At 35.3% G+C, this 14,844-nt stretch overlaps 1 protein-coding gene across 4 annotated transcripts in view; it reads left to right on the forward strand.

Annotated features, from left to right (window-relative positions):
• The window catches only part of ADAMTS20 (ADAM metallopeptidase with thrombospondin type 1 motif 20), a 92,506-nt gene that overhangs the window by 37,398 nt on the left and 40,264 nt on the right, over positions 1 to 14,844 (forward strand). For 3 of the 4 annotated variants that reach the window (XM_027663670.1, XM_027663688.1, XM_027663695.1), the window contains 7 exons: positions 5,950 to 6,095; positions 7,468 to 7,649; positions 7,746 to 7,882; positions 9,032 to 9,149; positions 12,848 to 12,943; positions 14,154 to 14,320; positions 14,430 to 14,559. In XM_027663670.1, the coding sequence (XP_027519471.1) occupies positions 5,950 to 6,095; positions 7,468 to 7,649; positions 7,746 to 7,882; positions 9,032 to 9,149; positions 12,848 to 12,943; positions 14,154 to 14,320; positions 14,430 to 14,559 (976 nt within the window). The remainder of the gene's footprint in view (positions 1 to 5,949; positions 6,096 to 7,467; positions 7,650 to 7,745; positions 7,883 to 9,031; positions 9,150 to 12,847; positions 12,944 to 14,153; positions 14,321 to 14,429; positions 14,560 to 14,844) is intronic. The other variant, XM_027663678.1, reaches the window with a different exon arrangement.

Here is a 14,844-nt window from a genome sequence, read left to right on the forward strand (position 1 = left end):
TCTTTCTAAATTTCCAAAGAAGTGAGTTTGGATAGTGATTCAGGTTTTGGTATTTTGAATGTCTTTGCTCATATTTAAAAAAACCCAAGCAAAATTCTAAATCTCCGGGTACCAGTTTTCACAGTGTGGTTGATGACATTCAGAGAAAATACTTAATCCCATTTCATGGTGGATCTAATTAAAGGGAATAGGAAGCTAGAAGTGTTATGGAAAATAAATATCTACACTATTATATGTAACCAAATTAGCTACAAGCCAACTGATATACAAACTCTCCTTACACATCCATCTCCAGCTTACACCTGACTCAGAATCATGGCTTCTTTATAATAAAGTTGATGCAGTTTTTAGCAGTGTAATTTATATGATATTCGTTCCTATAATGGTAACTCATCGGTTGGAGTTAGTGATACACATCTGACCCCCAAAAAAAAAAATCTCCAAAGAAAAATAGTTGTTTAAACCGTCTGTTTTCTAGGAGTGGCATTCTCAGAACAAGTTGGTTTTGCTATGAAAATAACAGCAAAAATACCCAATAAAGTGTGGGGGTTTTATAATTATATTTTAAGACGCTTGAAAGGGTTACACTCTGGTCCTTCCTGGATTCCTGAGGAATATAGAAATATGCCCATATTCTGTTGATTCCTTGGACATTGGAATGGAGAGGTAGGAGGTAGCTATGTGATTCTGACAGGCTTTTCCATGTCCTGGAGCAGTCCCATTCTACATAATGACAGTTTGCTGCTTAAACATTGAAAAAAGCAAATGTCATAGAAGTCTGGAAAAGAACTGTTTAACAGCAAGAAGGAATTCACATGATACAGTAACAGTTTCATTGGAAAGCATGTGCCTTTGTCTGTTCTAGAGAAATGTTTACCACTGCTATTCACTGTAGATGTATAGTGTATATTGAGCTAGCATCTAAAAATATCTAGAATAGGTATCAAGTGAATTAAGATTTCATCATTTTAACATAGAAGATAGGGTTATAGGGACAATTGAGAATAGGGATGCAGAGCAACAAAGAATTGCTTGGAACAGTAAAAGAAGTACCAGCCTGATTCTGAAGCATGTTTGCTGTTCTTCAGTTGTAGGTTACTGCTCATGTATTGATTTCTATTGAAAATCATTGCATAGCTTGACTACCTCATGAATGTAATGCATTAAGAGATTTAATCTGAAAGAATAAATCATTTTATGTGTATATGTGTAAAGTAGGTATAAAAAATTCAGATGGATTTTATCAGAGTTGAATGATAGGGGGATATGTTCACCATCTGGAAAGCAGCAGCAGATCTTTTGAACTGTAAGAACAGAGTAAAGTATGGGCTCAAACCAAGAATTTTTTCTATAAACTGGGATTTCACAGGAATACTTTTCTGATGAGATATAATTACAGAAAAAGCAAAAGTTTCAAGGGAAAAAATAAAGTATGCAGATTTTTTTGTAAGAACAAATTGAAAATGTTAAAAAAAATAAAATTTTGTGGGGTTTGTGGATAATGTATTTGAGTTATAAATTTAGACTCGTCTGAGAATCCGTGCTACAGAGAGAGATACCTGAGATGCCGTGGTTACAACTTCAGTTAGATGTCTTTCCAAGCTGCATTTCTTCTGTCTTTTATACTCGTTTTATTAACTTCTCTGTTTTTACTCCTTTTTTATGCTCTATGGTCCTACTCTCATCTTGGTTCTTAGAGCAGTGTGCTTTCTGGACTATGTGTATTATAGGACAGAGAGGAGGCATAGGTTTAGTGTACAGTAAAAGGTTTTGTTACATCCACTTGCAGTTAAGACCGAGGCCTGTAGCAGTGCATTCATTCAAGGGAATGAATGGCAACACTGCACAGACATGGACACAGGCAGCACCAACAGGAGTTTGGCATTCGAGTGAGTGTTTATCTTCCCTCCCTGCTCTTGGGGTTTTCTGCTGAATCTGTGTAACTTCGAAGATTCATACTCCTTTCCCAGCTCTTTGTGATTGCAATCTTCTTTGAGACAGTTCATGCTCATAATTCAGCTACAGGCCAAATGCATCATAGTGAACTGATCTGCTGCAGCACTGTTTAGGGTTTTTCTGTTTCGTGGCTACCAGCAATGCCCATTTTCCTTTCCTGCATTCAATCCATTATAACTTTCTCTTCCTGTGCTATTCACAGGCATTCTCAGGGTGCTGTTTGGATTGTATTTTATAAGGCAAAAGAAAGAGTCAGAACAATAGAACTGGATATTTGGCAGGCAAAATACAGACCTTCATGGCCACTTCTGCAATGCTTTGTCCATTTCACTTTCTCCTCATACTTGTCTTTGGTGTTCAATCATCTTATTTCCTTTTAGAAGCACCAGTATCATCCATGGAAACATGTTTGTATCTGGAAATAAGCTCAGGAAAACTTATTCATCTCTTTTTCTGCAAGGCTATGTGGGGCTCCAGTGCATGGAATGATGTCCTCATATACTGAGCATCAGTGTGTCAGTCTTTGTCTTAAGGTCTTCAAAAACCATGTGTATATCTGTGAGTAGCTTGGAAAATATAGGCAATAAGAGTGAACTTGGAGTTCTTTTCCTGCTCTGAGTCATAAAAGGCTGTGTAGGAAGTGCTTGATTTCAGAGGAGCTGGAGTCCCGTTCCGCATGCATCTGTCACTCTCCTTGATTCAGTCAAAATCAAGCATAGCCTGGCAAGTAACGCTTTAATAATTTCTTTCAAAGTTGCTTTCCTGGAAATTTGGCAAATTCAGTAGGAGATAAGTTGGAAGCATTCAAAGTCAATTTATCAAATTATAGGGTAATCCATAGGTAAGATTCAAACTGTTTATTATAAAGAGATTATTAAAAAATACAAACCGAATTTGAATCATTAATCCTCCTCTCATCTCTGAAGATATAATAATTAGATGCAGATTTGAGTCAGAATTTCTGTCTTTTTGACAGAAAACCAACTGTTGATCTTGGCTAGAGCAGCATTGTCACTTACTGCAGTCAGTATGTTTGGAATTAAGTGTGATACCCACTTTACATGATGCATATGTTATATTTGCCCTAAAAATGCAGGAAAAAATTGTTTAGCAATTATATTTAAGTTTATGGAAGTTTTGTATATCCTAGTATTCTCAGTGAAGCAATGATTCAATCAAGCACAGAGGAACATCTGGAACATGTCTGGTGCCAGAGTTTTCTACCGTGACTTCATCATGTTGCTTCAGTAGGAATGCAGCAGAATAATAGCTGAGACAAGTTTGTTGAATAAGCTATTAAAATCCCAGATGTGAACATATGCTTTGCATTTTTATGGATCAAAATAATGCTGTTGTGGGTATAAAATTTCATTTTACAACTCTCTTCCTGAAAGTTCCCTTCAAGTTACTGTAAATATTTTTCTAGATGGAAGAAAAACCTAAATGCTAGGTCATTGTCACATATTAGAATGCAGTATTTGTTTTGTGAAGGAGGATTTAAAATCTTCAACCTATAGTCTAAAAAGTTATTTCCTAAGATGCTAATGACAGTTCTTGGAAAGGCAAGATTTTAATATTTCCTCATTTACCTTATGGCTGCACTATCTTTTATTGCTAGGTACTTGATGTTAAATACTAGAAGATTTGTATGTAAAGGTACCAGTACCCTAAGGGAGTCTTGAAAAAAATAATTAAAACTAACAGTAACCACTCCTGTGAGACTTCATATGCACATATGTAGTTTTCTTGGTGTTAAGTTAAAGCATTAGTCTTAGCATCAAGCAAGTGATGATCTGGCCAATTGACTGGATCATTTAAATGGTTATATGAAAAGACAGATCTGAATTTTTTCTGTGTTTGCTTTGGGCTTTACAATCACCTGGAATGGTCATATTCTTAAAGGAAGGCATCCAGGACTTAAAAGATATGGCCTATGTGCAAGAGTTGGTGTGATGAAGAGTTATACAAGCAGGCAGTTTTGTCATCAGGTTGAATTAGGAACTCGGGTAGAACCCTGAAAAGAGAATCAGATTCTGGAACAAATTCCTGTTTTGAGAGCAAAATGATCAGTAGCAAAGAACATAAGTATTAATATAATAAAAGCATATACTAATTAGGAAAAAAATCATTTAGGTATTATTTTATGCAGTAATAAAACCACTGAACAACATTTGAGTTTTGTGGCATTTTGCTGTATTCAGAAAGATTGCACACAATTTTTGCATGTTCAGTAAAATTTACGTTAGTTGGTGGTTCCTACAATAAATTTGTAAAATGCTATAGTTGTAAAAAAAGGGGTGTAATCCTTGAATTATTTTATCTTTTGTGTATCAAAGATTCTGAAATTGTTTTATGTGCCAGAGACTTTAATTACCCAAATCTTCTAGACTTTAAGGTAATACAAGACTGTTTCCTGTTGTAGAGAGGCAAAACCTAAGCTTCAGAAATAAACAGTTGAGTAGACATAATCTTCTCTTGATGATTCTAGTGACTGATCCGTGTATATACTGCAGGGAAAGATGGAATAAGCCACTCTCTGTCAATATGAGTAGAAGAATCCCTCCTGACTACGAACCTACTTGATGATCAGTCTAATCCTGAGTCTGCAAACAGGCATCTAAAATAAAGAATTCTCTCTATTATGTATGAGCACTGACCCCATGTATTCAGCCCTGCCCAGTGTCTTGTCTCCAGATACAGGCAGTCTTTGATGCCTCAGGTGGTGTTTGGAGTCAAGGACAAAGTTGACACATTGTTCAGACAGAAGTCAGCAGGATACATTGTGCTGATATTATAGTATCTTTTAAATATTCTATATTAGTATGTAAACTATTCCACTATGTTGTGATCAAATATACCACTTGGGATTTTCTAAAGCATACAAGTGAATTAGAATTCCAGCTGCCATAAGTCATCAGTAGGATTAGTGCTGGTAATTCCTGTGGGTTCTTTGGAAAAAGTCACACATGCACCAATCATAAGATTCTCATTTAGACTTTTTAGTCATGTACTGCTTGAATAACCACTGAAGTGCAGTCAGATACTGGACAGTAAATATTTAGAAGCAAGAGATAGATCACTTTATGCTTCTGGGAAAAAAAACCTGTCTATAAATAATAACCATTTACAGTTACAGTGTGTTGAGGTCTCATAAGTGACACGACTACAAAAAAATAGTTTTGCAATCTTTGTATTCTTAATAATGTAAATCCCAGCAGATGAAATAAAAATTACTCCTTTATGTAAATTTTTAGTTGGAAATAGGTAGTTCTTCACTAGGAAAAAAATCTGAAGTAACAGAATAGACATTGTAAAGTAGTATCTTGCTCTAAGAATTATTATTTCTCTAACTATTAATTCAATTTTAATTGTAATAACGATTTTTTTTAATTAGTAGTAAATAAAAAAGTTTTTTTAAAATATAAATAAAATATTTCACACCTTTTGTTATAGACATGAAAGTCTGAGTTCAACCACGAATCTATAGCATCACTTTGCTTTACCATAACCAATGTCTTAAATGCTTGGCTGCTTTTCCCAAACAATCCCACTAGATAGTTAGCTTTTGAGATGTTCAAAACACCCTGATTTTCTTGGTGGTTTCTTACGATGTTTCACTCTTTGTATCAGCATGAATTCTAAATTAAACTGGAAAATCTCAAACATAAAAGACAGTTGTAAATCTATTTTTGAAGTTTGTGCAAGAAAACATATTGGGAATCCAAGACTGTAAGAGTCTTGTAAAGGCATTTAGAGAAGACTTAAATATGTATTCAGCATTCAGTAGCTTTCATAGTGAGCAAAGAAATCTAGACAGCATTTTTAAAAATATGAGTACTGGATAAGTTATCTCAAAGGAAATTGAACATTTTAGAAAATATCTGGATCCAGATAAGCGTAGTGAGTTCTTAAATTTTGTTCTTTCTGTGACTAAAATATACAGTAAATTTTTGCTTGGAATTAAAAATTTTATTTTATTTGTCAACTGTGCAGCACTGCCGCCATGGAATTTGTGTGAGCAGAGAAATGGAGATGCGTCCTGTAGATGGAGAATGGGGGCCATGGGGACCTTACAGCTCATGTTCAAGAACTTGTGGAGGTGGAATCAAGAGCACCACCAGGCTGTGTAATCGACCAGAGTATGTTTTTTATTGTGTTTTACATTAGTGCATAATGAAGATATTAAGAATGGATTGGTTCAAATCAAAATGAAGGTATTGTGAGCTGCACAAATTAGTTTGAAGCACCAGTAAAAACATGCTTGTTTCAGCCGTGTTTGGAAAGAGATATGGGCCTACAGACTCTAATATGCAGAGAACTTTTAGATCACCCTTGTCTTTAAACAATATAATTTATACTTATAGATGTTTCTGAAGACTTACGTTGGCAGGGTCTTTTTTTTTTCAAGATTAACTGTTGAAGTTTCTTTAAACATCGAGATGCTTTTTTTCGAGTAGGAGCTTAAAAAAGAAATATATGTATTCCCTACTAATCTGGTTAGTGAAATACTTGATTTACTTTAAGGCTTTTCCACAACATCGCCACCAGTAATGCCCCACAAGGGACACTGGTTATAGCAGAGTCATTTACAGCTTACCTTTGTAATGAGAAACTTCCATTGACTGAATAATTCCATGTGAGTTTCGTTCTCTGTAATAAAAAACAAAGAGAACTTTACCCTTAACTTGTCCAGAACCAGAACCACAGTTGCTCCCTGGGTTGTTTCAGGGTTTTTCTAGGAAGCCATGCCCACTTGATATTATCAGTGGGATAAATTAACTTCTATCATATGGCCCCAGGTTATTTTATTTTCTCTGATGAGCAAGAAGCAGTAGACTAGATTACCATTAGATATCCTCTGTCAGTCTGTAGTAATTGATAGTATCAATATGCCATTGATTTATTCTTGTTTTCCCCAAGAACATACTAATACTGAATTATTTTGTGTCAGGGTTTATGATTGTTAGGAAATGTATTTTAGACTTTACTGTAAATGGGGTGTTTTCCACAATTTTCTCTTGTTATTTCTTTTGATCCTCAAACTGAAACCAATATTAGGACTACAGAAAAGAGTGTGTCAGCTCTTAATTGTCTTCTTTCTTTGTCATTCTGTAAAATAATAATTTCAAATTACTGAGGAGGTGCTGCTTCTGTAAAAATAAAGCTATAATCTTAGCTCAATGAATAAAAGCATTAAATAATGCTTTTTCCCAGGCAAAATAGTTATAACTCTAAGAGAAGTAAAAGTGTAATAGGCATTAATAAACATCAGTAGCTTGATTACCACCTACCTCAGCAGTAGTATTTTACAAGTATTGTTTCATTTTCTTCTCTTGGGTATAAATGAATGCGCAGTGCAATAGAAGTTAAGCGTGTGTGTGTGTAAGTCAGTAACAGCTGACAGAATGCTGTGTGAGATTTTGCCTTTTATATCAGTGGCTTGAGCCACTTTTAATGGAAAACAGCAATTTTAGAAAATGAGTGTGTTTTACCTTTACCTTTTTTTGTTAGGCCGAGAAATGGAGGAAAGTACTGTGTTGGTCGCAGGATGAAATTTCGGTCATGTAATACGGATTCATGTCCAAAAGGCAAAAAAGATTTCCGGGAGCAACAGTGCTCTGAATTTGATGGCAGACACTTCAACATCAATGGTCTTACATCTGCGGTTCGCTGGCTTCCAAAATACAGTGGTAGTAAGTAATTATGCGGTTTTTGAACTAACAAAATAAAAATGTTACTTTAATTAAAGTTTTAAAACAGACAAGAAACCTGTTGGATTTTCTTTCCAGTTTCTATGAAAGATCGCTGTAAACTTTTTTGCCGAGTTTCTGGAACAACTTCCTACTATCAGCTGAAGGACAGAGTTGCTGATGGTACTCCCTGTGGAGCAGAAACCAATGACCTTTGTGTTCAAGGCTTATGCAGGGTATTTAAATCTAAACTTATTAATTATTAAAATCAATTTTAGCAGATGGTAAAGTAGATATTAAATATTAATCCAAATAAACATTAATGAAAATACGATGTTCTGAGTTTGCTTAAGCTAATTTTATTCCCTATCAAATTAGAGATCTAGAAATTGAGGCAATTAAGCGAAGAACATATAATTGAATCTGAAGACCCAGAGTCTTGCCTCATTAAGCCTCATATGTGAGAGAGTTAATATTGTCCAAGTAAGTAGAGAGAAACTGATCCAAAATTGAAATAAAGAGAAGAAAGGAACATGCTGTGTGTTTATTACCATTGTATTTCTGATACCAGAGAAGTAAAAAAGTAGAAAATCCAACGGTAGATAGATTACATAATTATTATTTCATGGTAAAATCAGGAGGAACTGACTCCTGAAAGGGATCAATTCAGCATTCTTTGCTTAATAGCAACTATGGCATTACCACAAGATTTTGCTGGGAGAAGCAAGATGCTATGTTATAACAATTCAAGACTTTTTTGTCAAGCCCAGGTTGTTCTGCTGATTGCAGTGAAACAGTAAATTCAGGATGAGGAGAATATGTAGCTTTTTTTATAGTGTTGAATCAAGAGGAAAGAGGAAATGCCAGAGAACTGTTCTTTTTATCATAGTTCAATAAAAAGGGAAGTTTAAGTAAAGATACGTAAACAAAAATTGTGCTTGTGTTACTTTAACCAGCATAGTCTACGCATATTCCTTTGCTTATTTTGCAGTAATGACAGGCTTTAAAAGAATTGATGACCATGTACACCCACATACTGCTTTTAGGATTCCAAGACTTTTAATGTAAATATAACTTAAAATTTATACACTATGTTGATTTTTTATGCAAAATCTTTATGTACTGTTATGTATTCTTATACAGTTCTTTACATATTAAGTCTTCTATTTGAATTGTACATTCTTAATACAACAGCACCACTCTGTTTAACCCTTACATCTCAGCACCCAAAAACTTAAAAGGCTTTTAATGAATTTCAAGGAACATTAGATATTTACAATGAACAAGAATATTTTGGGGTAGTGGGAAGCTTACATTGTTTGTTTTCACTGTTTTTCATTGGGCTGACTGACACAGGGCTTTTTTATTATTTTTATTTTTTGTAGCAAGCAGGCTGTGATCACATTTTGAATTCCAAGGCAAGGATAGACAAATGTGGAATCTGTGGTGGTGATAATTCTTCTTGTAAGACACTTGCAGGTACTTTCAACAGTGCTCGTTATGGTATGTTTGTTTTGGTTTTGGTTTTTTTTTTTTATCTTAATGCACATTTCAGTGTGGCTTCAATATTATGCTTTACATTTAAGGAAGTAGGATATCAGTGTATGTTCTTTAGGACTTCTATCAACAAAAAATGTTTCTGATTTTCAGTCACGTTCCCTCTTAAGGATGCAGAGGCAAGCACTGTGACATAGTAACCCATTCAGGTGGCAAGAAAAGTCAGTCTGCCCCAAGGTCAAAGCAAAAGACATTAGTAAAAGATATGCTGAGAATAAAAGTATTTTAAAAGGAAGAATGCTTCCTGCTTTGTACTTTGCATTCTCTTGTCTGAAACTATGCAGCTGAAGGGCGTATTCCAATGTCTGCTTTTGGTTGTGTAAAGAAATAGCAAGAAGTCTGTTGTGAGCAGCTGATGAGGTTCCTTTTCTCCTACAGTGAAGAAAATAGCCTGTGAAATGTAAGCCTTATCTTTTCAGAGAACAGGGATAGCAATATTTATGTTCTTTCCTCTTCATTGGCAGGTACTGAATGAGAATCTTCTGAATAACCCTGATATTTCCTATTTATTTGATTTAGTTTCTCTAACAGAGCTGCTGATAATTCTTCTATATGTAGTCTGTTTTGGGAAGTATGGAGAGACTATTGTACATGTGTAGCAGTGCAATTAAGTAGTTAGAGCACAGAACATAAGGAGAGAAGTCTCCAGGTCGGTATCAGCCTAAAGGCTCCTTTATACCATTTCACTGGTTGGAAGAGACAGGTGAAGTGAAAATGATACCTGGAGAGCTGCCAAATAGGATCTTCATAGAACAAAGGAGTTGCTGGTGAAGAGAAAAGTATGCCAAGTGTCCTGTTGGATTTTCTCTTCCCTGGCAGAGGGCTTGCACCAATTGAAAATTACCAAAAATCCTGAAGGTGGGATGCAGGTACCTTTCCCATACAAATACATGGGTTTTTTCTTGTGTCTGTCCCGAAAAGCTGCTTATAGGTAGTACACAAATTTTGTCACAAATACATTTGTTACAATTCAAGTGACTATTATGTGAAACTACCATTTATACAAATATGGTTGTGACTGTCACTCTCTTGCTGTTCATCAACTTTCCATCGTCACAGATTTATTTGCTTCAAATTGAAGTTAGAGGGGAAAAAAAAGCCCCATGTTTTGGGATGAGGAAAACCTTGATTTACTATTTGGTTTTATACTTAGTTGAATGTTTAAATTATGTTCAAGTTCTTGGAATTATAGCATATAAAAGATGATACTGAGTTGTACTACTAGACAGTATGCTAAACATTCGGAATTATCATTTAGATGTGCTCAACTAGGAGTACAGCAATGCAAACAAGAGGTTGTAGTTAGCTGACCATTAAAACTCCAGTGTCCATGGCAGGTCTAAGACATCCCTAGGCTGATGACTGAAGACATTGTCTGAGGAAATATTCTGTTTCAAAACCTTCTTAATTAGGATAACAAAATAAGTATGCCAAAGTCTGTGCACTTTATCTTTTTCTTATAACTTCATTTGGTTCCATTTCATACTGAAATAAGTCATTTTACTTGTAAGACAGAATTTGGAATTGGCAATAGCAGCCTGTGGTATGTGCTTGTATTCATGCAGTTATAATGTTGTCAGTGACTGTTTAAACAGTAGTGAAGCGATCATCAAAAATTCGTTACATCAAAACACTAATTTACTTGGCTACTATTTAAGGAAATGGTAATCTAATTATGTACACATTATTATTATGTTGGCTATTATTATTGCATCGCATTAGAGTATCTGAGGATCTCCTGGACGATGCTCATTCTCAGTGCCCTAGTATGTGATCTGTTCTCTTTGTGTATCCTTGACAATGTGCTGTGCAGTTTTGTTTATAATTTCCCCTCATATTTTGTCTTCTTTCATTCTACTGTCACAAGGTCTTTAATGTATGAGATGAGGGGCTTTTTTGGGTGTGTTTTGGTTTTTTGTCCCAGTATACTGGAAGATTGATCAAGCTGTATTTATTCAGAGCTTGTCGTGTCAATTTGCAATTGCAGTGCTGCCCCCAGCTGGTAAATGTGATAGACCTGTAATTAGAAATCATTTAAATGCATGGCATAGTTTTAATAGGTTAAAAGCACTGGAAAGTTAGTGAGTTATGAGATTTGTCATGGTTTAACCCCAACTGGAACCACACAGCCATTCATTCACTGCCTCCCAGTGGGTTGGGGGAGAGAATCAGAAGAGTAAAAGTGAGCAAACTCATGGATTCAGACAAAGACAGTTTAGTTTCATAGGGAAAGCAAAAGCCACAAAGCCTCGAAGTAGAGCAAGGAATTCATTCACCGCTTCCCAAGGGCAGGCAGGTTTTCAGCCCCAGGAAAGCAGGGCTCCATCACAGATAACAGAGACTTGGGAAAACAAATGCCACTACTCCGACCATCCCCCTTTCCTTCTTTCCCCAACTTTATATGCTGAGCATGACACTCTGTGGTCTGAAATATTCCTGTGGTCAGTTGTCCAGGGCACAGCTGTCCTGGCTGTGTCCCTTCCCAGTTCTTGTGCATCCCCAGTCTCCTCACTGGTGGGGCGGTATGAGAGGAAGAAGAGACCTTGACTCTGTGTAAGCTCTGCACAGCAATAACAAGAACATCCCTGAATTATCAACATTTTCCAACACAAGTCCAAAACATAACCCCATACCAACTACTGTGAAGAAAATTGACTCTATCCCAACCAAACCCAATACAAAATGAAAAGAATATTGTCAATTAAATTTTTATCCACAGAGGTGAGTCAACTAAAGTTAAATCCCAGTAAGATTGTTAAACACAGTGAAATAGATGGAAAAGTTATCAAAGCTTATATTAATACTTCAGATTGCATGTTTGTGTTTATTATTGGTTTCCAATGTTTGCCTTCCTCAGTTTTTCTCAGCCATAAGAATCCTTTAGAATTTGTGATGCACATCTGTGAGAAACAGGTTTGGATTTTTTAACCTATGTTTATGTTCAGACTGACTGTTTTAAGAAGTAGATCTTGACACGCCTTATTTTGTTACCTCATGACAAGGCTACCATAGTAGTAATTGGAGATATTACAAGAAATGATGGTTTATTTGTGAAGCATTTGTATTTTAAAGGTAGTGCAGTCAACCTTTAAGCAGGAGAATGTGGATTAAGCATGGCTAATTTAACTGAAACATCTACCTGTGCATATGGCCTGCAACACTGCAATATTTTAGACTCCTTCTTTTTACTATTATTTTATTATATTCTTATTATTTAAGACTCATTCTTTAAAGTGCTGTCATGAAATACTCTTGTGAGAGAAAAGCTACCTCAATTGTATAAACAGGGAATTGAGATATTTCATGTTAAGTGACTTATTCAGATTTCTATAAAAGTTTTGTGGTTAAATTTTGAGGAGTCACAGTGTTTCCTGAGTCCCACTTGATACACTTGACTGCTTTCTAGAGGAGTACTGCTCTCTAGGGATTTTTCTGAGTAGGTTGAACTCATGTTAGTGGTAAAGAGTTGAATTTACTTTTCTGAACACAGAACCTAACACTTCCTAGAACATTAGGGCGTTCAGCATTGGTTTCCTCTGGTGCACTGTAGGGTTTTGTGGATAAAACTGGTTAAATCTGTGTTCATATTTACTAGTATTTGACTATTTTTCTATATAATTAATTTGTGAATAATTACATTGCAGGTTACAATGTTGTAGTAAATATTCCCAAAGGAGCAACAAACATTGATATTCGACAGTACAGCTACTCAGGGAAACCAGAAGATGACAACTACCTTGGTAAAAGCCTCCTGTGTACAACGTTGGTGGATAGGTTTTGTGCTCGTAGCAGGGATCTGTCCTAGACATGTGTATTATCAGAAGTCTGATAAAGATTTTAGATGAAATATCTAATTACTTTGTATATTTATTTACCTGAGTCTCTCAGTAGATATTAGTTTCCGTAAAAATGAGTGAGATATTGTTAGGTTTCTGATTCTTAAAGGAGTGCGTTATTTGTCAGATAAGAGGAATTATAGCATGTGGCATCATTTTGTCAAATTTTTACTTTCTTGTCACAGTGTTCATTAAAGTGAACTCGAGAATAATGCAGGTATTTGTTGTTTTAAATCTTGGACGGTCAGCAGTCTGACTGTCAGGAAACTTACCAGTTATCTCATATTTCTCTTCTTCTAATATGTCTGAGTATAAAGGTCGTTGATATATTTGCATGTGTGCAGGTAACAGAGAATTCACAAGCACATTGTACCAAAAATCTTGGTTGTTCTATTTCACAGTAGTTACGTTGTGTCTGAAGTGCCTGAAAAAATATTGATGCATATTTACTTTCTGTCTTGTCCTCCGTTTTCATCCTAATCAACAAACTTCAGAGTTCTCAAAATGTTTTCCTTGTCAGCTGTTGCCCACATGCAGCTCGCAGGACACAAAAACAACCCTACCCCAATATTAGCTACCATTTCAAATGTAGTATCGCCTGAATAGCATGCCTGTACTACAAATTCTACCTGATTTTAAAAAGTTTAACTTGTCATTAATCTTCATTATTGTAGATTGGTCATTGTATTAAATGACTATTATAAATGCTTAATAATTTATTTTTACTTTCAAGTTTACTTTTGAAAGCCACTTCACTAGAAGTAGCTCTAGCAAATACAAGGATGTGGGCTGTAGAATAGGGCAGAAATACAGATAATTATTGTTTCCTTCTACATAGCAGAACCTAACCAAATTTAGAAGTCATGACTGCAGTCAGCCCTTCAGCAGAACAAATATTATTATATTAGTATAATGCAGAGAAAATCCATGACAACTGCTCAGGTGAAAGTTATTGATGATTGAATTCACTCATTAGAAACTATTTGATACAACTTTATACATGGACTAAAATAAAGCTGAGTGTTGATGAGAAGTTATATTATTAAGAGTTTTTATTGATAGAACCTTTTAATTAAGTACATACTTTATTTCCAATATTTTATTTCACTTATAGCTTTATCTGATATTCATGGAAATTTTATCTTGAACGGAAATTTTGTTGTAAGCATGTCAAAAAAAGAAGTCAATGTACAAGGAGCCATTTTTGAGTACAGTGGGTCAAACAATACGATAGAACGAATTAACAGCACTGATAGAGTTGAAGAAGAGATAACCTTACAGGTGCGTGTTTACTTTTTTCATGTTTACTTTTAATTTCGTACATGAACATTATGTTCATAGTTTTATGTTCATATTCACTGTAAAACAGCTATCATTTTATCTCATCAAGGTTTTGTGTGTAGGGAATTTACACAACCCTGATGTGCGTTATTCATTCAATATCCCAATAGAAGACAGAAGTGATTTATTTACGTGGGATCCTTACGGACCCTGGCAAGACTGCAGCAGGATGTGCCAAGGTACTGTGAATTATTTTTTTACCAGAACCAAAGACCTGATTGGCATTTAGGACGAGACTAGTCCTAAGTACTCTGATTTTTCACCTCTATTTGTAAGGAAGAAATTTATTACTCTCAGTAAACTTTAAGTGCACAGAGCCCTTAAGGACAGAATAGTTTCTGATTTTTGTTTTTACTGTTTTCAGTACTTATGCAATGCAAGTCAATACTCAAACCTACCTTTGTAGACATAGGAGTGGTTTGTTAAAACAGAAGTTGAATCAAGTCTAATGCATCCTTAGAAAG

Source organism: Corapipo altera, unplaced genomic scaffold, assembly GCF_003945725.1.
Source record: "Corapipo altera isolate COAL_440 unplaced genomic scaffold, ASM394572v1 1, whole genome shotgun sequence".
In the NCBI taxonomy this organism is placed as follows: Eukaryota; Metazoa; Chordata; class Aves; order Passeriformes; family Pipridae; genus Corapipo; species Corapipo altera.